Genomic DNA, 21,455 nt, shown 5'->3' on the forward strand with positions numbered 1-21,455 from the left:
CAAGGCTAACACTCTACCACTTGAGCCACAGCACCACTTCCAGCTTATTCTGCTTATGTGGTGCTGAGGAATCGAACCCAGGACCTCATGCATGCAAGGCAAACACTCTATGCACTGAGCCACCTTCCCAGCCCTTTTATTTTGTTTTTTTTTAGGGAAAAAAATATACCAGCTTCTTAATTTTCAGTGTTGGAACTTAGAAACAAAAACCAAGCCCTAAAGGGAAAAGGTTTGTTATTCTCTTATTAATCTGAGATTTAATAGAGAAGCAATTGTGTTTTATTTGAAGTAGAGCATGACATCATTTTGTAGGCCCAGCCTGTTAGGAGCCCCCAAGTCCTCCCTGCCAGCTGAAGATGCTACAGTAAGTGAAGATAACTGTGAGGTAGCAGGGCCTGATTCTGCCTTTGGCCAGTGATATAAATGTAGCCTGATAAACTTGTGCACACACAGGGTGGTTGTGCCCCTGGGCTGCCTTCTTGACTTAGTACCCTGAAAAACAAGAAGTGGAGGGGACATTGGAAAAAAAAAAAAAAAAAGCCCTGACTGCTACACTTCCTGCCTAAGGTGCAACAGGAGTGACTTTTTCTCTACCCATCTTTCATTAGCTCCTGGGGACCCGGCAGCACTGGGCCCTCTTGCCAGGAAGGTAGGGGTTCCCTACTGGAGCTGATTTACAGCCTTTGACCTTACCTGTGAAGGGAGACTGGTTCATGCTGCTCCTGTCTCCAAGCTGGTGGCTGTATATCCTTGAGTCTGTGGGAAAGAATAGGACATTTTTTTTCTCCTCTTCTTAGGGATTAAACTCAAGGTCTTATTGATGCTGAGCAACCTCCACCTCTACTGCTACATCTCCAGCCTGGTTGGTTGGTCAATTGTTTTGTTTTGTTTTTTCTTTTTCTGAGTCAGGGTCTTAATGCATTTGCCTAGGCTGGCCTTAAATTGAGCAATCCTCCTGCTTCTGCTTCCATGTAGGTGGGATTGTATAGGCATATATCATCTTGCCTAGTCTTTTGTGAATTCTCTCTTTTTTATTGTTATTGTAAAGGTCATGTACAGAGGGGTTATAGTTATGTAAGTCAGGTAATAAGTATACCTCTTGTAGGACAATGTTACCCCTTCCTTTGCTCTCTCTGTTTTTCCTTCTTGTCCACACCTACAAGTTGTATAGTTCATTTTCAACACAGTGTCTAGGGAGTACCACTGGTGATTTCTCTCTTTGCTTTGTTTTCTGCCCCTAACAGTGTAGATGTTCAATCAGTCAGATGGAATTAGCCAAGGTTGTGCGTGTTCATTCTTCAAAGCCCTGCTGAACTGTCCCTCCTGGGATGCAGCTGAGCAGCCCTCACCCTTGGCAGGGCAGCCTCTGAGAGAGCTGTAGCTATTGATCAGACACAGTGAGGCCTGGCTCTGCCAGAGCCAGCCCAGGGCTGTGCTCTGCATGGCCTCCCGCAGGCAACGCTCACCTGGGTGAGCAAGTGGGAAGGTTGGTGTGAGCCAGCAGGGGCAAGTGGAGATGGGGATAGAGAGATGCAGGATGCCTGGGAGCGTCTTAGGATTGGAGCATCTTAAGGAGTCTCAGGAGTAGGCTATTGAGGCAGATTGTGAGCCCTGCATGGAGGCTGGGCACTGGGTTCTGCAGTCCAGCATTGGCCAGCAGAATGTGATAAGATGTCTTGGCTCTTGTTGTTGTAGCGTAGCTACCAGCCATGTGTGGCAGCCTTGTGAGTACTTGAAATGAGCTCAGTGTTTTTAATTGAATTGTCATCATCATCATCATCATCACCATTTTGATCTCAAAATGAGAGGGATGGAACCCAGGGCTTTTGAGCATGCTAAACAACCATACTCCAAACCTGATTTCACTTTAAATAGCCACCTTTGCTGGTGGCTATTTAATACTACTAATAACTTTGGCATTTATTATGTGTTTATTATGTAGCTTTGCATGTACATCTCAGTCAATCCCCAAAGCACCCCTTGAGGACAAATATCTCATTTTACAGATGGAAACAGTTGAGGGTTAGAGGGGCTGCAGGCAGATTTCCCAGGCCTGTGTCTACCTCGCATAAAGCCTCTGCCCCCGTGCCAGGCCACATTGCCTATGCAGGAGCCCTCAGCAGGACTTAGGAACATGAAAGTAGTGATGAAGCATTGGGTAGCAGAAGCTGGAGTGTTCAGGAGGTGGAGTAGAAAGAAAGATGACATAGATATAATTCCATTTCTAGGGCCCTCAACCTGCAGATGTAAAGAAGAGCCCAGTCCTGAAGAGGACTGTGCTAGATGGAATGTATGTCCCTGAAATCCATATGGTGAGCCCTACCTCTGAGGAATGATGCTTGGAGGTGAGCCCTTTGGGTCTTGCTTTGGGTTAGACAGTTCATGAGGGTACCCGGAGGGAGGATGATGTCTTTATAGGAAGAGCCCAGAGTGTGTCTCTCTTATCATGACGGTACACAGCAAGGTGGCTCTCCACAAACCAGGACCAACCATGCCAGCACCACACTCTGATTAGGGGCTCAGACATCCAGAAATGAGAAAAAAAAAGTTCTGTTGTTTCCACCTCTCAATCTAGGGTACCTTTTTTTCTTTTTCTTTCCTTTATACTAGTCCTAGAACTTGATTCAGGGCCTGGGTACTATCCCTGAGCTTTTGTGCTCAAGGCTAGCACTCTACCACTTGAGCCACAGCACCACTTTCAGCTTTTTGGTGGTTAATTGGAGACAATTGTCTCACAGACTGTCCCACCTGAGCTGGCTTTGAACCACGATCTTCAGATCTCAGTTTCCGTAGTAGCTGGGATTTCAGGCATGAGCCACCAGCACCCAGCTTGAATCTAGGATACTTACGTTATGGCAGCTGATACAGACAGGGGCCCAGGCTGCACTATCCCCTCCCCTTGTCCTTGTATGTAGAGGAGAGTGGCCACCAGGCTGTGGGGAAGCCTGCAGGTGTCATGAAGGCTGCTGAGTTTGGGCTTTCAGTCTACAGCTAGAAAGATTTCTTCCTTCCTGAGAGAACTCAGGACAGACCAGACTGACTGTGAGCCAGCATCAGGAGGCCTGTGAATGTATTCTGGCTGCACCTGAATCCAGCAAACCCTTGTCTTGTATCATCCTCTGTGTGGCCTTCTCTTCGCTGTTATTTGAAATACTTCAGCCATACCAGGGACCTGCCTGTACAGAACCAGATATCAGGCTGGGGGTGAGCCTGAGGAACCAGTAATCCAAACCTCTGGACACGAAGCCTCTTCTCGCTTCCACCATTCACCCTCTTCCTTCTCCTCTAGGACAGGAACAGCCATCCCTAAGTCGGCAGGGGGGAGTGGGGGGGGGGGGCGCTCAGAACAGCATGGGTCTCCTTCCCAGAAAAAAATAGAAGGAGGGAAGTATGTGATCACTCTCCTGAACTTCACAAGATCCCACTTTGTTTCTATCTAGCTGTGTGGCTCTAGCAGCCTATAACACCAGAGCCTCCATTATTGGGGAGATCCCAACACTCCTTCCTTTATAATTAGTGGCTCAGTAAATAATAGCTATTGGTGTTTCATTCCTACCTGATTTTCAAGACTACAGTCTCATTCCATGGCTTTGGGAAGGGCAGAGTACTCTGTGTTTTAGGTTACACGGCCATTGAACACCATACATATATAAACAGTATAATACAAAGCCAGGTGTGGTAGTACACACTTGTAATCCCAGCTATGTGAGTTACATGAGCAAAAAAAGTATGAGACCTTATCTGAAAACTAACTAAAACAAAAAAAGGGTTAGGGCAATGGCTCAAGTGGTAGAGTGCCTGCCTAGCAAGTATAAGGCCCTGAGTTCAAACCCCAGTACCACCAAACAAGAAAGAAAGAATATAGCAGGGAAATCTGGCCTCTCTGAGGCCACAGTTCCTTCACATATACCACTAGGCATCTAGAGGAAAGACCAAGTAAGTTGGCTTCAGTGCCTCTTTCTCCTTTCCCCAGGGAGGAGAGACCTTGTGAGTGGTGGTTGGTCTTGCCCTAGAAATGAGGATAAGGGTGAGAGGTGAGGAGAACTAACCCTAGGAAAAGGGCAGGTTAGTAGCTTATGGTCTAGGGATGCAGTTGATTGGTCCCTGAGACACCCCCTCTGCCTGGCAAAGATCCCAAAGCAAACACTAACACTAAAGTGGGTCCCTTGCCTTTTAGTTGACCATGAGAGCCCAAAGGACCAGCAGATAGCAGTGGGCTGTGCCCCACATAGACTCTCCAGTGGAATGGCCTCAGGATGATGGGCTCTGAGAGTAACTTCCCTGCCAGCCAGGAGGACCAGGGCTTGGAACAGATCCTATTTTACTTGGAGAAATAGAGAAGTGACATTTTTTGCACCTGATCCTGGGATGGCAGCCAATTGTGCCCCCACGGATGTGTCATAGCTTCCCTTCCATGGGTACTGGCTGCCTTCTCTCCTGCAGAGCCCAGCTCAGCCTCCCAATCAGGATGGTGACACATGCTTTGGGAAGCCAAGTCGGTGACATTTCCCTCTCCTCGGAGAGGTGTGCGCCTTGCTCAGTTGGCAGCCTGCAGAAAAGGCCAAGTAACAGATTCCCACCGTCCCTCAGCAGGGGACAGGAGAGAGTCCTCACCCCTGCAGGGAGCCAAGGCACAGAGTCCCATCTCCCTCCCCTTTAGGAGGAGGTGCCATCATTGAATCACACTTTCCCTGGTGGGCCCAGAGCCAGGCTGAGCCCCAACAAGTCCACCTCTGCCTCCCAGTGTGTTTTCCCTGGCCTTCTTCACCAAGGCTGTTGCTGCGCCTCTAGGGAAAGCAAACTATGTGTTTAGAAGTCAGGAGCTTAAACAACTCCGCAGATGGAAAAACATAGAATCTACATTCTGACTGTGTATGCAGAGGAAATGATAGAATGTTCCAGAGTCAGCCTTGAACCCCATCTTCACTTGCTCCTGGTCTTGGGCAAATTCTCAAAGTCCTCCATACCCTGAGTTCCTCCTGAAAACTGAACCCCATCCTCAAGATCACCCAAGGAATCCTGGGAACTTTTTCAGTGAAGGGACCTGGCATAAAGTGCAAGCTCAAAATATCACTGGTATTTTTCCTGAGCTGTTGGGCACACTCTGTGTGTGTGTGTGTGTGTGTGTGTGTGTGTGTGTGTGTGTGTGTGTGTGTTGCATGATTGTATATGTGTGTATAATTTCTTTGCTGGAGGACAGTATTTCGGCCCACATTTCTGGAAGGCTACACAGGTTGCTCTGTGCAGGCTGCCATTACCCTCTACCATGTTTCTCCGCACCTTCCCTGGTATTGGGCATTTGGGTCATTTTCAGTTCTGTCCTGCTGTTGCCCCTGCAACTGGGAAGATCAATGAGCTTGGTTTTTGATGTAGTGCTAACAGCACAAACTGGGGGGGGGGGGGGGGTGGCGCAGTGGGCAGGTGGATTGATCATTAGTATGGAGATGCATGGATGGGGTCCACTTGCTGCTCCAAAGTTGGCCAAGGAGTTTTAGATTATCTCTGCCTTTGGGGAGTTCTGTCCTTGTGTCCTGAAGCAAAAGCGGCCCCCTGAGAAGTTGATGAAGTGTCCTCTGGCTGCCGTTGTCCCCATCCCTCAGCTGAGGAGGAAGTAGGCTGAGACCTGACATATCCATGTCCTTTTTCTTATAGAAAGTCTGCACCAAATGTGGGATCGAGATCACCCCTGGCCAGAAGCGGCCCCTGTGGCTATGTAAGATCTGCAGTGAGCAGAGAGAGGTAGGGAGAGCCCAGGCACAGGAACAGGGTGGGCTGGGGTGGCTGTGGAGCGCTTCACACATGGGGGTTGGTCAGTTGTTCACTGTCAGGTACTTCTCTGGGGGCCAAGAGGGACCACCCAGGGGAGAAGGGTGACAGGGACACACTGCTGGCTTGCCACCTACCTGTGCAGAGGCAGTCCTGGGCCCTCATTCTGTGTCTCTGGTATCGGTGGGATGCCCCTCACTCAGAGTGAGGTATGTGACACTGGCTTCTGTTGCTATGGTAACAGTTGTGCCTACTTGGGGTTGACATCTACTAAAGTGTGTGCTAAGCCCCTTACATCGGTTCATAGGTTTCTTCCCCACACACCCTGTAGGTGGGAGCTCTTCCTGTCTTTCTTTTCCTGATGGGTAAATGGAGGTACAGAGGCTAAGTGGCTTTGTGTACTGGAAACCAAGTTCAGCCGTAGCCTGATGGGATGCTGCTACCCACAGAGTCCTTCCTGGTGCTAGGGTGCTCATCCCAGTTCTAACCCTGTGCATGGGGAGGAAGTTGATTCAGACTCGGGCTTCCTCACTGTCCTGAAATCAGAATGGAGCCAAATGGACCTGGCTACAGAAACAGAGGAGCTGGGCAGAGGGTACATTTCTCTGTCTCCAGCTCTCCAGATCTGTGTTGTCTTTTTATGTATTCTGCTTGACACTAGGCATGTGCTTTTCAAGTGAGGATCTGTACCATGTTTTCAGCTCTGGAAAATTCTCAGCCATAACACCCTTGACTATTACCTTGACTATCATCATTTCATCATCTGGAAGACATATTGGAAAATAGCTCTTAACTGCTCCCCTTGCAGAATGGTGCCACAGCTCCATCCTGAGTCCTGAGTCCCCTAGGGAGAAGCCAGGTGTCCTGGGTTCCTGATGAGCTGCTTGTCCATGGGGATAATGGGATTATTCCCAGAGCATGGGAGCCGGGCTCTGGCCCTGCTGTGTGGGCACCTGCCCATTCTCTCGGATGCATTCCTGACTTGGGGCTGGCCTCTGAAGGTTTCAGCCTCCTCTCCCAGGTAGCAAACTCCCTTACAAGCCCCATTTTTAGTGTCTTGGCCTCTACCCCACCTCCCATGGGACATTTAAAATTCCCATATCCAGGAAAACCCATCTCCTCGCTGCCACCACCTGCCTACAAGTCCACAGGCAGTGTGTTCAGCTCCTCAAAATAGTAAGTAGGCAGATGTGGTACATGCCTGTAGTTTTAGTACAGATACGTACCTGAGGAAGAAAGATTATGAGTCTGAGGCCACTCTGAGCCATATAGGGAAACAAACAAACAAATAAACAAAAGCAAATGGTATGGGTTTCTGATCCACTGTGATGCATATTTTGTTTCAGAGCACGAATTAGTTTACTTGTTTTAAAAATAGTTTCATGTGTCGTTGTAAATAAAAATATTTCACCTGTGTGTCTGAAATAGTGATGTCAGGGTCTCAAAGTGGGCACTCACATTGGGTTCTAAATGGTGATGATACTACTCACTTCGTAGTATTACTATGAGAATTCCATGGGTTCAAGATATCCAGCATGCAAAATATAATTGATGTTTCCCTCCCCAGTCCTCTCCCACCCCCCAACCAGGAGATCTGCCTTTGAAATGAGGTTCTTATTGCTTTTAGAGGCCCATCTTTAAAATGCAGATTTTTGTTTATTTGGTTTGTTTTTTTTTGTTTGTTTGTTTTTGTCCATCGTGGGGCCTGAACTCTGGGCCTGGGCATTGTCCCTCAGCTCTTCAGCTCAAGGCTAGAGCTCTACCCACTTGAGCCACAGCACCACTTCCGACCTTTTCTGTTTATGTGATGCTGAGGAATTGAACCCAGGGCCTCATGCATATGAGGCAAGCACTCTACCACTGAGCCACCTTCTCAGCCCCTAAAATGCAGATATTGAATATCCATGAGGAGGGAAATTCCTTCAAATATTTTCATGAGGTCAGAGGTCAAGGAGCCATCAAAATAAAGGAAGTGGATGGAGGACAGTGTGGATCCCAATGGAATCAATGGGGAGCAGATGCCCTGTCCACCTCATCACAAGCTGCTCACACAGTGCTTAACAGTCCTGACCTGCTGCACCAGGGAAACATCCGGCAGAGCACTCCTGTGCCCAGAAAAGTCTGAAATAGCTTTGGATGTGTTTTCTTATCTTTCCCAAGGCCAAGAATATGAGTTTTTCCATTATGCTATCAGTTTGCCCTTGAATTCTTAGGCACTGATAAAGCTTAGCAAGATGGAGACGCTAGCTCTGGCAGCACCAGGCATTCCACAGGCATTTAGTATAGCTGCCCTATAAGCGGTGTATGTGGTACCTAAATCAATGGGTATGATGCCCAGGCACTGACGTTTCCTGTCTGCTTTTGGAGGGGGCAGGGAAATTGGTTTCCTGATGCCATTTTTCTCTTAGAAAATTATCTAATCATAATAAAGAGAAAAGTAAACAGAAAGGGCATTGAAAATGTCAGGTTTTAAGTACCACTCACAGTGTGGTACGTGTAGCTGATTGTGAAATAAGAACTTGGAGTTAGGTCCACATTGCAAGTGGCAGATCCTAACGGAAGAGCTTGAGTTTTCTGCTGGAAACTTTCCTGCACTTTGTGCCGAGAACTCTTATCTCCCTCTCCTGCCAGTGCTTTCCTGCCACCAGCCCTGCTGTCATTGCAAGTAGCTTTTCGGGAGTGAGTTGGATGCAAGGGAAATGTTCCTGGTGCTGTTGAGCTGGCATAGGTTCCTGTTTTAGGCACATACACGATTGAGTGATATGAGTCTCTGTTGCGCTGTGCCTGGGGAGTTTCCAGTCTAATGCATTTGTTCATTTGGGAATTCACAGATTTATTGAGTATCTTCTGTGTCCCTGGAAAGACAGCTCTCCTAATAGGAGAGAGACTGAAAACACAGAAGGGTCAACTGTAAGGCAACTTCATAGATATTGAAAAACTATTCAAGGCATAGCAGGGAAAGGGTCCTGGGAACAAGTGGAGGGACTCATTTGCTAAAATAATATTTAGAGATCCAAAGCACACTATGGAAGGAAAGTAGAGGGGCTATGGCAAGTGCAAAGGACCTAAGGCAGGGGTGCAATTGGTAGGTTCTAGTAAAAACAAGGAAACCAAGTGTAGCTGGAAAAATGTCAGGGCTGGGGACAAAATCAGACCATGATGGTCCATGTGCACCATTGTAAGAACTTTGGATTTTATACTTAGTGAAATGAGAAGCCTTTGGAAGAGTCTTGAGTACAGGACGTAACCTTCTTCTTTTAAAGAAATTCTGGTTACTGTGTTGAGAATAAATTATACACTATAATATCAGAGCCAGGAGGCGGGCACCGGTGGCCTGTAATCCTAACTACTCAGGAGGCTGAGATCTGAGGATCACGGTTCAAAGCCAGCCCAGGCAGGAAAGTCTGTGAGACTCTTATCTCCAATTAACCTCCTGAAAACCGGAAGTGGTGCTGTAGCTCAAGCAGTAGAGCACCCGCCTTGAGCTGAAGAGCTGAGGGACAGCACTCAGACCCAGAGTTCAAGCCCTACAACCGACAAAAAATAAAAAATAAAAAAAATCAGAGCCAGGGATAATGTTTTATTATTCATATTTACAGTTGCTTGGATATCTATGTTCCTAGATGTTGCTACACTTAGTTTTTATTTTCTTTCTTTTTTTGCCGGTCATGGGGCCTGAACTCTGGGCCTGGGCACTGTTCCTCAGCAATTCAGCTCAAGGCTAGTGCTCTACCAGTTGGGCCACAGCACCACTTCCGGCTTTTTCTGTTTATGTGGTGCTGAGGAATCGAACCCAGGGCCTCATGCATACGAGGCAAGCACTCTACCACTGAGCCACCTTCCCAGCCCCAGTTTTTATTTTCTTTAAGGGCCAGGCACGATGGCTCATGCCAACAACTCAGGAGGTAGAAATCAGAAGATTTGTGGTTTGAGGACAGCCTGGGAAAAATGTTAATGAGACCATCATTTCAATAAGCCAAGTAAGGTAACTCACATCTGTAATTGCAGCTAGGCTGGAAACTTATGTAGGAGGATCATGATCTGAGGCTATCCCCGGACAAAAACATGATACCCTATCTGAAAAATAAACAGAACAAAAAGGGCTGACAGTCATGGCTCTAGTGGTAGAGCACCTGCCTAGCTGACTTGAGGCCCTGAGTTCAAAGCCCAGTACTGCCAAAACAGAACTAAACAGCCAAATATAAAAAATGATACAAATATCATCTCAGTGATATTCTGTCATATGAACTTGATACTTATGGAGGATAGTCTTTCCATTTCTTCCTCTTATTATAGCTCTTTGTCTACACTTTTTTTTTTGGGGGGGGGTCTGGCCATGGGGCCTGAACTCTGGGCCTGGACACTATCCCTCAGCTCTTCAGCTCAAGGCTAGCGCTCTACCACCCGAGCCACAGAGCCACTTCCGGCTTTTTTTCTTTTTGCTTATGTGGTGCTGAGGAATCGAACCCAGGGCCTCAGACATGGAAGGCAAGCGCTCTACCACTGAGCCACCTTCCCAGCCCCTCTTTGTCTACACTTTATGTTGCCTTATTTATTCATTCTATTTATTTATTTGTGCAGTGCTGAGACTGGAACCCAGGGCCTCATGCACACTTGCCAGGCACCCTGATTTATTTCCCCATGGGAAACACTAAGCCTTCCACTCCTCCCACCCACACCCCTTGCCTGCCTCTTATGTTATAGCCTCAGAAGACATTCCTAGAAGCCAAAAGGAAATGTCAGCACTGATTTCCTTTCTTATAGACCCTTGTTATTATTCTCATTTATCTCATAATTAGCTAGTGTATAATTCAGTGCAGTTTTTAAAAACAAGGGCTTGCGATAGTCTGCTTTCTGAGTTCCTTGCTGATAATTGTTGCCTTTATGCAGAAAGACTACTTGACTGAGAATACAGCTGATAGTGATCTTTCACACGACAGTGCAGTGGGTCTTACCCTCTTTGTCTACCAACCACAGAAAGAAAAGCAACAGTGCCAGGAAAAGCCAGCAGACATGACAATTAGAAGCATTGGTACCCAGGGAATGAACCATAGTAGGAAAATAGAGAGACTGTAGATAAGGGTACTTTTATAATTATTTAATTAAAACTTGTAAGAGAAGCCAAATTGAACATACAGGACCTTTGAAAATTGTCCAGGAAAACTTGAAGAAGAACCAAAGGAACCATTTTTCCTTTCTTCAAATGAGAAATACCATCAGTGAATTGTAAAAAGTCAATTGAGTTATACTTCTTCCATCATTTCTTGGAGCAGTGAGCCCTGTCATTTCTAGTAATGGCCACCAGTGTTCCCTTATCTTTAGCTTCTCACCAGCATTTCATTTTCCCACTCTACAGACTTCCTCCTCTCTACTCTGTCTGAGGACTGGAACACTCCTTAGTCACTTAGCTAGTCAGTTTGCTGGTAGATTAATAAACTGACATGTGTTCAAGCTATTTATTTATTTATTTTTGCCAGTCCTGGGGCTTCAACTCAGGGCCTGGGTACTGTCCCTGAGTCTCTTTGTGCTCAAGGCTAGTGCTCTACTGCTTGAGCCACAGTGCTACTTCTTGCTTTTTCTGAGTAGTTTATTGGAGATAGGAGTCTCACAAACTTTTCTGAAATTTTCTGCCTGGGCTGGCTTCTTACTCTGTGGTCCTCAGATCTCAGCCTCCTGAGTAGCTAGGATTACAGGCATGAGCCACTAACGCCCAGCATGTTTAACCTTTCTTCAATAGGCTGGCTAAATAGCATTTCAGCTAGGCCTAGTGATCCACGCCTGTCATCTCAGCTTTGTCAGAGATTTTAGGTCGGAGGATCACAGCCCAAGCTAGACCCAGGCAAAAAAAGGTAAGACCCTATCTAAAAAATAACTAAAGCTGAAAAGGGCAGAGGGTGTGGCTCGAGTGGAAGAGACCTATCAAGCAAGTAACAAGGCCTTGAGGCCAAACCCCAGTACTGCCAAAAGTCAGGGTTACCCAGGAAAGAACACGGAAACTAGATGACAGTTTCAGCACACAGCATAGGACGAGCAGAGCAGTGTATGAAGTCACAGAGGAGAGGAAGGGAAGCGGTGAATCTTGTGTGAGACATGGCAGGACATGTGTCAAAGGCAACAACAGTGACATGCTGGAGAAGTCTGCCACTTTTATCCTGCTTTAAATAATCTGTTGGGGGCTGGGAAGGTGGCTCAGTGGTAGAGCGCTTGCCTCGCATGCATGAGGCCCTGGGTTCAATTGCTCAGCACCACATAAGCAGAAAAAGCTGGAAGTGGCACTGGGGCTCAAGTGGTAGAGTGTTGGCCTTGAGCTGAAGAGCTGAGAGACAGCACCCAAGCCAGAGTTCAGGCCCCACAACTGACCAAAAAAAAAAGATAAATAATCTGTCGGGGCTCTTTGCCTATCGGAAATGAACATTTTTGTCTGGATGTACAGGGGTCATTTTCATTGACTTTTCGTCCAGAACAAACATACAACATTTCTGTGTTTAACCCAAGAAAGCTGCTCAGTGTGCTCTAGCACATTGCTTTGTCCCCAGATGTTGGTATTTTGGTCTTGGCAAGGTTGGGTTTCCATCCTCTGCCTTCTGTAGTCTTCCTCTTCTTCTATTCCATTCTGGAAAAAATTCCCTCCAGTCTGGAAAAAAAAAATCTTAGAAGTTTTTCTTCCATATAACTGATTTTGTTTTGTATGACTTAGGTAGCTTGCTGAGTTTTATCTTGGTGGGAGTGTATTTATGTGTGTTTATAGCCTAGATGGGAAAGTGTCTTGAAAAGTGTTTGTGTAAGCTGGGCAGGGTGACATACATCTATAGTCCAGCTACTCAGGACACTGATGTAGGAGAATTGCTTAAGCCCAGCCTGAGCAACATTGCAAGACTTCCCTCCATCCTTTTCAAAAGCAAAAGATGTGTGAATACAGTTTAGAGAATCATAACATGGCTTGTGTATAGGTTCCGTCTCTCATACACACAATGTTAATGAACAGTGACTAGCCACCACCTGAGCCACGATATAGATCGTCACCATGTCTGTCTTTGAATATATGCCTGCCTTTTAAAGCATTAAGATGGAACCCTGTGCATTTTTCTGCACTTGGTTCTTTTATTCAACATTGTGATTTTGAAATTCACCATCCCCTTGCTCTTACTGCTATCCCTGTTCCCTTCTAGTAACTCCCCTCTTCCTTCTACTTCCCTGATTACCATTCTGTTCTAGATGCTGGATGGTTTTGGTGAGTGTTCTCTAACCAGGTGTGTCACCTGGAACACATGAGCATTTCTGTAGAAATGTCTGAGGGAGTTCCTCTGGGGCCGAGACACTTTCTCATTTTCCAAGGTTGCTATACCATCTGAAGCTCCTGTGACCACAGGTGGGCGTGTCCTCTCCAGCCACTTCACCTTCTCTGAGGTCGCCTCTGCTCTCTCTGGCGCCCAGGCTGAGTTTGGCTGCTGCCTCTCCTCTCTAGTTTCTTTGCAATCCTTCATTCTTTCCTCATTTCTGCTTGTTTTCTTCTCTTGTCTGTATTTCAGAGAAGACCAGTCTTTATCTTTCCAGACACCAAACAATTGTCTAATTGTCCCTGAAGCCTGGCATGCATATTCACTCACACTTCTAAGTCTTCTGAGGGGTATTAACCCTCCCATCTTTGTGCTTGTGTGTGTGAATTGAACTGAGGGCTTTACACTTGCCAGGCAGGAACTCTGCCACTTCAGCCATGCCCTCCAGCCTCTTTTGCTTATTAGTTAGTTTTCAGGTACAATTTCATGTTTTTTATCCAGGGCTGGTCTCAGGCCATGATCCTCCCAGCACCAGCCACCTGCATAGCTGGGATAACAATGACAGTCATGAGCCACTATACCTGGCTTTATTGATTGAAATAGAGGTCTCACAAACTTTTTGCCTAGGCTGGCTTCAAACTGTAAACCCCCCAAATCTGTCCCCCAGGTAACTAAGATGACAGGCATGAACCACTGCACAGGCCTTCCCCCCCCCCCCCAACTTCTATGGACTGTATTCCCAGACTCAGTCTTCCCCACCCCCATTCATCCATCTTCAGATGCAGAGTGCATAGAAGATGAGGATGACCAGGAGGTGATAGGAAAATCTCTCCTAGCCCTTTCTCTGTGTATGGTGTTTTTAATGTGGGACATCTGGTACCTGGGAGAAGGCATGTCCACCTTTCCTGAGTGCTGGTCCTCAAGAGCCCTTGGGGAGGTTGTGAAAGACTTCAGCTCCTGGCTCTGCCATCTCTTCAGACCTATCTTCTGTTTTCCTGTGCAGAGCCTGACCTAGGGAAAGTCACCTTCCCTCTTGTACCTCTCCTGGACATCCTGGCTGTGTCCAGGAGTCATGTCTCTTGGGGATGGTGACACGATTGGAGAAGAGATGAAGAAAGGATGTGTGATACCAGAAACCTACAGCCCTGCTAGGTCAGGAAAGCTGCCCAGCAGGCATGAGACCTGGTCCTCTGCCCCCTGGATGGCCAGCAAACCTGGGTGGGCCATGACACTATCGACTCAACTTTGCCATCCTTCTGCATTTGAGTTTTTCAATATCTTTCACCTGCATTCATGGGGGTGTCACTTGAGGTTTGGAGAAACTGCAATGATGGCTTCTAAGCCAGCATTGCAAGCTATAAATTCATTCCTTTATTGTTTAACCTTTCTTCCTCATCTATAAGAAAAAGAAAAAAACCCACACATTAGAGTGACTCACTCCAGGTTGTCCTGCAATCAGTAGAAAGGTTAATTGGAATCTAGATTCCTCCGGATTCTCAAAGTCAGTCACTCCCCCAGCCTTTAACAGGTAGCAGTGTCTTAAAAGGCTTCTGAGAATGAAGGCTTTGTTATCTGGCCAGGGGGTGTGGGGGAGCCGAGCTAGGCAGGGGTAAAGACCAATTTGTAAGTAATTGAAAGCTGATTAATACAATTAGAGCCTCCTTTCCCCTCTGTTCAGCCTTTGCTTTGCATTCCCAGATTCACCGTCATCCATGATTATAACTCAGCAGAGGTCGGGCTTCAGCCAACACTTACTGCTTCCCCTGCAGCGTTCTGCATATACAGGTGCTCAGGAATTGTTTGTTGATGGAAAGAGAAATTGGCAAAGAAATGTCTTTGCTCTGATCACTTTAGAACCTTTTCCCATCAAGGAGTCTTTGATTTTTCCCAAGTCTTATCCCAAAGGATCCTGGCTGGTGACCCACCTCTGTCTACTAGGGATGGGTCTAGAGTCCTTCCACCTGCACCCTGCCTTCTACTTATTGACTGGCTGGAAGGAATATGTGAATGGCTTTTATTGCCAGCACACCCATGCTGGAGGTGACCAGTAACACCCCTGGACCTGCAAAGGGTGAGGGAGAATCAGAGGTTCCCTCCTTCCCAGCCAGTCTCCAGTGGGAACCAGCCATCCATGCCAATCAAGCCCAGCATCCTTGGCACCTGCCTCCTGGGTGGGCAGCTTGTGCTTGCTATAGGCAGCCATCTGTCTCTCCGTGCTAGTTGTCTCCTGGTCCTCCCGTTCCTTGCAGTTTGGATTTGTGCTGCAAACAGCTTTGCCAGAGGGCCCCCGCCACAGCCCATGAGTGCGCCTAAGAGTGGGTGGCTGGCACTCAGGCGGGTAGCTGCCTGAGCGCCCTGCCATCTGTGCCTGGCTTGCTCTGGGCTGCTGTCACAACGTCCCTGGGGGACCCGGATGGTCACACTTCCTCATGTGTTGGTCACCTCCCACGTTACCACAGCTCTGCCAAGCGGACTCATTATCAGCACTGCCTCTTGGTCTCCCACATACATACAAGTGGCAACAGAAGCAGGCTCCTGATGCCCACCAGGTCTCAAGGTGGTTTGCCTAGTGGTGACCCCCACAGTAATCATCCCCCCCTTCCAGAATGAACCACTCTCACCACTTCCCCATCCCTGTTCCTGGTGCCTACCCACCTGAGACTCTGCACTGAATAAGCTCACTCTGTGAGATGCTGGAGTGGCAGCAGGAGTGCCCTTCACTACCACACCACTCTGTCTTACCTCTGCGCTAATTGTCCATGCCCACATCCACCAAAGGATCCAATTATTGATAGTGGATATGAGCCAAGCTACAGTCCAAGCAGCCAACATCTCCTTATCCCCATCGGACCCCAGCGAGGGACATAGAGGGTCAGTTGTCCCTTTGTGCTAGGTGGAATAACAGGCTTGGGGAAGGAAGTCACTTGCCCAGAGATACCAGGGAGGAATTGATGAAGCCAGGACTGGAAGCCAGATGTGCCTCCCTCCAAAATGCCTTTGAGCAACACTACCTTACTTTTTTTTTAATCCATTCATCTACTATTCACTGATTATTTACTGTTTTAGGCCCTTAGAAAACAGTACTGAAGCCAGGTACCAGTGGCTCATGCCTATAATCATAGCTACTCAGGAGGCTGAGATCTGAGGATTCCCATTCAAAGCCAGTCTGGGCAAGAAAGTCTGGGAGACTCTTATCTCCAATTAACTGCCAGAAACCAGAAGTGGCGCTATGGCTCAAAGCGGTAGAGCACTGGCCTTGAGCAAAAAGAGCTCAGGGATGGCAGCATGACCAACCAAAAAAGAGAAAAGAAAACTGTAGTGAGACAAACAGCCAATAACCTTGACTTGAGCTCATAATGTAGCAAGGGCTGGGAATAAGGAGTAAGAAACAAACTAACAAACACACACTAATACAATACATAACCTATTGGATGCTGAATGGGGGCTGGGAATAAGGAGTAAGAAACAAACTAACAAACACACACTAATACAATACATAACCTATTGGATGTTGAATGGGGGCTGGGAGACGGGGGATGGAATGACAGATCAGGGAGATGGGTCGGGCACATTGGGCAAGGTGGGAGGGAGGCTTACTGCCCAACCAGCCACCAGGTCATAGCCATTATTATTAAAGAAAAGCAGAACACCTTCCTATTTAGGAGGCTAAGATTTGAGGATCCTGGTTCAAAGCCAGCTGGGGCAGAAAAGTCAGTGAGATTCTTTTTTTTGGTTTTTTTTTTTTTTTTTTTGTCTGTTGTGGGCCTGAACGCTGGGCCTGGGCGCTGTCCCTCAGCTCTTCAGCTCAAGGCTAGCGCTCTACCACTTGAGCCACAGCACCACTTCCAGCTTTTTCTGCTTATGTGATGCTGAAGAATCGGACCCAGGGCCTCATGCATGCAAGGCAAGCACTCTACCACTAAGCCACCTTCCCAGCCCTCAGTGAGATTCTTAATTCCAGTTAACCACCAAAAAGCCAGAAGTGATAGAGCAGTAGTTTTGAGTGAAAAAGCCAAACGAGAGCACGAGGCCCTGGGCTCAAGCCCTAGTACCAGCACGCGCGCACGCATGCGCGTGCATACAAACACACACACACACACACACACACACACACACACAGAGGCGCACACACACACACACAGAGCAGAGTGCTGATAAGAAACAGGAACTCTGCACATTTTTGGTTGGAATATAAAATAGTACAGCCACTATTGATAAAAATATGGTAGATCTTCAAAATGTTATAGAAAGATAGACACCAGTGGCTCATGCCTGTCATCCTAGCTACTCAGGAAGCTGAGATCTGAAGATCACAGTTCAAAGCCAGCCCACACAGGAAAATTTATGAGACTCTTATCTCCAATTAAATACCAAAAAGCCAGATATGGAGGTGTGGCTTAAATGGTAGAGTACCAACCTTGAGGACAAAAGCTCAAAGACTGAATCCAATCCCTAAGTTCAAGCCCCAGGACGAGCAAACCCCCCACCCCACCCCACACACGCACACACGTGTGCGTGCACACACACACACTAAAAAATTACGTAGAATGACCTTGCTCTCCATTCTTTTTTTTTTTTTTTGGTCAGTCGTGGGGCCTGAACTCTGGGCCTGGGCACGGTCCCTCAGCTCTTCAGCTCAAGGCTAGTGCTCTACCACTTGAGCCACAGCGCCACTTCAGGCTTTTTCTGCTTATTCCTCAGCAGAAGAATCGAACCCAGGGCCTCATGCATGCAAGGCAAGCGCTCTACCACTGAGCTACCTTCCCAGCCCCTCCATTCTTTATCTCTGAGTATAAACTCAAAAGAACTGAAGGCAGGGTCTCAAACAGATACTTGCACAGCCATGCTAATAGCAGCATTATTTATAGTAGCTCAGACATGGAAACAAACCAATTGTCTATCATCAGAGGAACAGATAAACAGAATGTGTTACATACATAATATTATTCATGTTGTTTCGCCTCCAAAAGGAATGAAATTGTGACACATGTCGCAGCGTGGATGGACCTTGAGGGCGCTGTGCTGAGAGGAATTAGCTCATCATAAAGGGCTGATGTCATAGAATTTTACTTCCAGAAGGGACAAGGGCAGGCAGGAGTGAATGGCAGCTGCTGAGGCTGGTGTGTGTGTGTGTGTGTGTGTGTGTGTGTGTGTGTGTGTGTGTGTGTGTGTGTGTGTGTGTGTGTGTGTGTGTGTGTGTGTGTGTGTGTGTGTGTGTGTGTGTGTGTGTGTGTGTGTGTGTGTGTGTGTGTGTGTGTATTGGGGAGTTTGTGTTGCATGATTGTAGAGTCTCAGTCTAGGAAGATAAAAAGCTCAGTAGATGTTGGGTGGCTGACTGTGTTCATTCATATGGGTTTACCACATTCACAGTGTGAATGCACTTAATAATGCCACTGAACTGTACATCTAAAGATGGTTGAAATGGAGCTGTTCTGTACTGTATATTTTATCACAGTTAAAAATCATGAAGTTGGCCAGGTGACAGTGGCTCACGCCTATGATCCTAGCTTAGCTACTCAGCAGGCTGAGATCTGAAGATCATGGTCCAAATCCAGCCCAGGCTGTGAGACTCCTATTTCCAATTAACCACCACAAAACAAAGCCAGAAGTGGAGCTGTGGCTCAAATGATAGAGTGTTAGTTTTAAGCAAAAGGTAAAAGCTCAGAGACAGTACCCAGGCCCCTGAGTTCAATCCCCAATACCAGCAAAAAACAAGAAATAAAAAGACTCACAAAATACACTGGTCAGGATGGAACTCTTTGAGAAAGTTCAACTTCAGCAAAAATTTGAAGCAAATATAGCAGAGAAGCTAGTGGCTGATGAAAAGAAAAATAATCCAGAAAAGGGGGGGGATGCTCTAATGCCCAGCATATCCACAGAGCACAGTACTCTATGTGTGTGTGTGTGTGTGTGTGTGTGTGTGTGTGTATGCACACGCACGTGCACTACTAAGGCTTGAACTCAGGCCCTAAGGACTGCCCCTTAGCTTTTTCACTCAAGGCTGGTGTTCCACCTCTTGAGCCACAGCTCTACTTGTGGCTTTTTGCTGGTTAATTGGAGGTAAGAGTCTCACAGACTTTCCTACACAGGCTGACTTCCAACCACAACATTCAGATCTCAGCCTCCTGAATAGCTAAGGTTACAGGGACACCAATGGTGTCCAGCTGGGACTTCCCATTTTTTTAGGTTCTGAGCCCTGGGCTTACTCAAGGCAAGGGCTGAGGGAGGTCCCAGTAGGTTCTGTGGGTCTCCATGAAACATCTCAGCCCACTATTCCTAGCATAGATCTCAGGGCTTAGCTATGTTGGAAACCCTCTTAATTTATGGAACCAACTTTGACCACAAGATGAGGATCCCTCTGTGTTCCCATGGATCACCTGATGGAGCACCAGCCCAGCTGGCCCCTCCCTCCCTGTCATGACTGCCTCCTGGCATGCCACCCTTCTGTGTGTGCCCCTAAGGAGGTGGGCGAAAAGCTGAGGAGGAAGTGTCTCAATTCGGTCTTTTTCTTGCACTGATTTGAATAAAAATTCGATCTAATTTTCCTGCCCGTTTTTCAGCTGCCAAGTGACATTGGCTGGCACAGCTCTGCCCCTCCCCCTAGCCAGCTGTCCTACAGATGGAGACTGGGGAAATTGAGGGTGGTTCCTCTCCTTCAGGAAGTATTTATTAAGCTTCTAGGTGGGACCCAGCCCTGGAACAACATACTCATTCCTTCTCCTAAAGAAATAGATCAAAATGCACATCCCACTGAGCTGCTGGAACATTCTTTGGGTGGAAAAAGGAATCGAGAAGAACTGATGTGTGTGCGTTATGTGTGCATGTGTGCCTGTGACAGTCTTGATGCTTGAACTTGGGATGGGTGCTGTCTCTGAGATTTTTTTCACTCAAGGCACGTGCTCTACCTCTTGAATCACAGCCCCACTTCTGACTTTTTGGTGGTTAATTGGAGATAAGAGTCTCAGGGACTTTCCTGTGTGGGCTGACTTAAAACTTCAGTCCTCAGATCTCAGCCTCCTAAGTAGCTAAGATTTCAGGCATGAGCCACCAACAAACACACAGCTAATGTTTGGTTTTTGTGAGGAGTGTAAAGGTGTTTGAATGTGATGCTTTGAGATATGTTGTGTATGAAATACTTTCATATAAATGCTAGATTTCATAGGCACACACACAAAAGATAACAGATCCCTACAATCTGACAAATAAGCTTGAATTAGTGATATGCAAAGGAAAATCTGTTAAATCTTTCAGCATGCAAAGGGGGTGGGGTGGGGTGGGTAGGCAGTGCTAAGTAGGGATAGCAGAGAAGGCCATGCAACCTCGGAATTTACCTAAGAGAGAATGAGACTGATGGGAAATTCAGCAATTATTAAAGGCATGATTGAGGGAGCCATCCTTGAACTGAAGATCTCCCCCGCTTTCCCCTGCCGATAAGCCTGCCCGTAGAGGGTCAGTGCTTTCACTCTGGCTGTGGAACATCTCTCTGAGATTGTGTTTAAACACAGGCATATTTGTTGTTCTGGGAATTGAATCAAAATCATGAAGCTCCTCTGAAAAGACCTGCTGCACTGTAATTGGCCTGTGCAATTTTCTGCTTCCAGCTCCTATTCATTTCCTGTGTGCATCTCGCTCCATCTGGGGACAGAGAGAGCGTGGCTTCCCCGCCAAATACCACCCCAACACGTTCTCTCAGACCTGCAGCGGATCAGGGAAGGGACTTAAATGTTGGGATTCAAAAGGATTTTATGCTGCTTGTGAACTGAGAGTTAGAGGAAGCCTGTGCCAAATGTTGACAACACAGGCAGGCAACGGAGACTGGGGTGCTGAGAGCCCCTTATTCCCCTGGGGATTTGCTGAGCTTACAGAACTATCCAGGACAAAGGGAGGAGTCAGTGTTCAGGGCCAGACAGAGATATGTGTCCCTGCTATCAGTGGTCCCTGAAGACTTTTCCATATCCCAGATAATATGGGCATGGCCAGAGCTTGGAGAGCTGCCTGTGGAGCCTGGACACTAATGATGGGCTCTCAGAGGGTCTGAGACCAGAGTTGGAGGCCAGTGAGCCTGCTCCAGGGCCTCCTCCAGGGTCACACACAGCCCCCACCCCATTACAGCCAGTCTTGGGTGTCGCCTCCCTGTGATGAGGTTGAGTGTGTCCTTCTCTCTGGTGATGCTGGGGATGGAGCCCGAGTCTCTCAGGAGCAGCCCCTCACTAGGGGTTAATGGAAGCTTCTGGTTCTGAAATAATCCAGCCGCAGTGTTTAAATTATCTGTCAAGAAAACAGATAGCGTCCTCAGAATATTTTTTTCTCACTGCATTTTCTTTCTTTCAGCCGTGCAGGCAATTGCCTGCCTTCCAGACTGACCTGGTTACTCAAAACCCACTTGAATCAAAGAGATGCACTCAGGCCTGG

General features: G+C 47.3%; 1 protein-coding gene across 2 annotated transcripts in view; it reads left to right on the top strand.

Annotated features, from left to right (window-relative positions):
* Rph3al (rabphilin 3A like (without C2 domains)) overlaps positions 1 to 21,455 on the top strand; it is a 104,587-nt gene that overhangs the window by 48,238 nt on the left and 34,894 nt on the right. The window contains exon 5 of one of the 2 annotated variants that reach the window (XM_042670532.1): positions 5,653 to 5,739. The exons of the other annotated variant lie outside the window; for it this stretch is intronic. Within the exon in view, the coding sequence (XP_042526466.1) occupies positions 5,653 to 5,739 (87 nt within the window). The remainder of the gene's footprint in view (positions 1 to 5,652; positions 5,740 to 21,455) is intronic. 2 annotated transcript variants of the gene reach the window in all.

This window comes from Dipodomys spectabilis, unplaced genomic scaffold (genome assembly GCF_019054845.1).
Source record: "Dipodomys spectabilis isolate Male_0828 unplaced genomic scaffold, ASM1905484v1 ptg000018l, whole genome shotgun sequence".
In the NCBI taxonomy this organism is placed as follows: Eukaryota; Metazoa; Chordata; class Mammalia; order Rodentia; family Heteromyidae; genus Dipodomys; species Dipodomys spectabilis.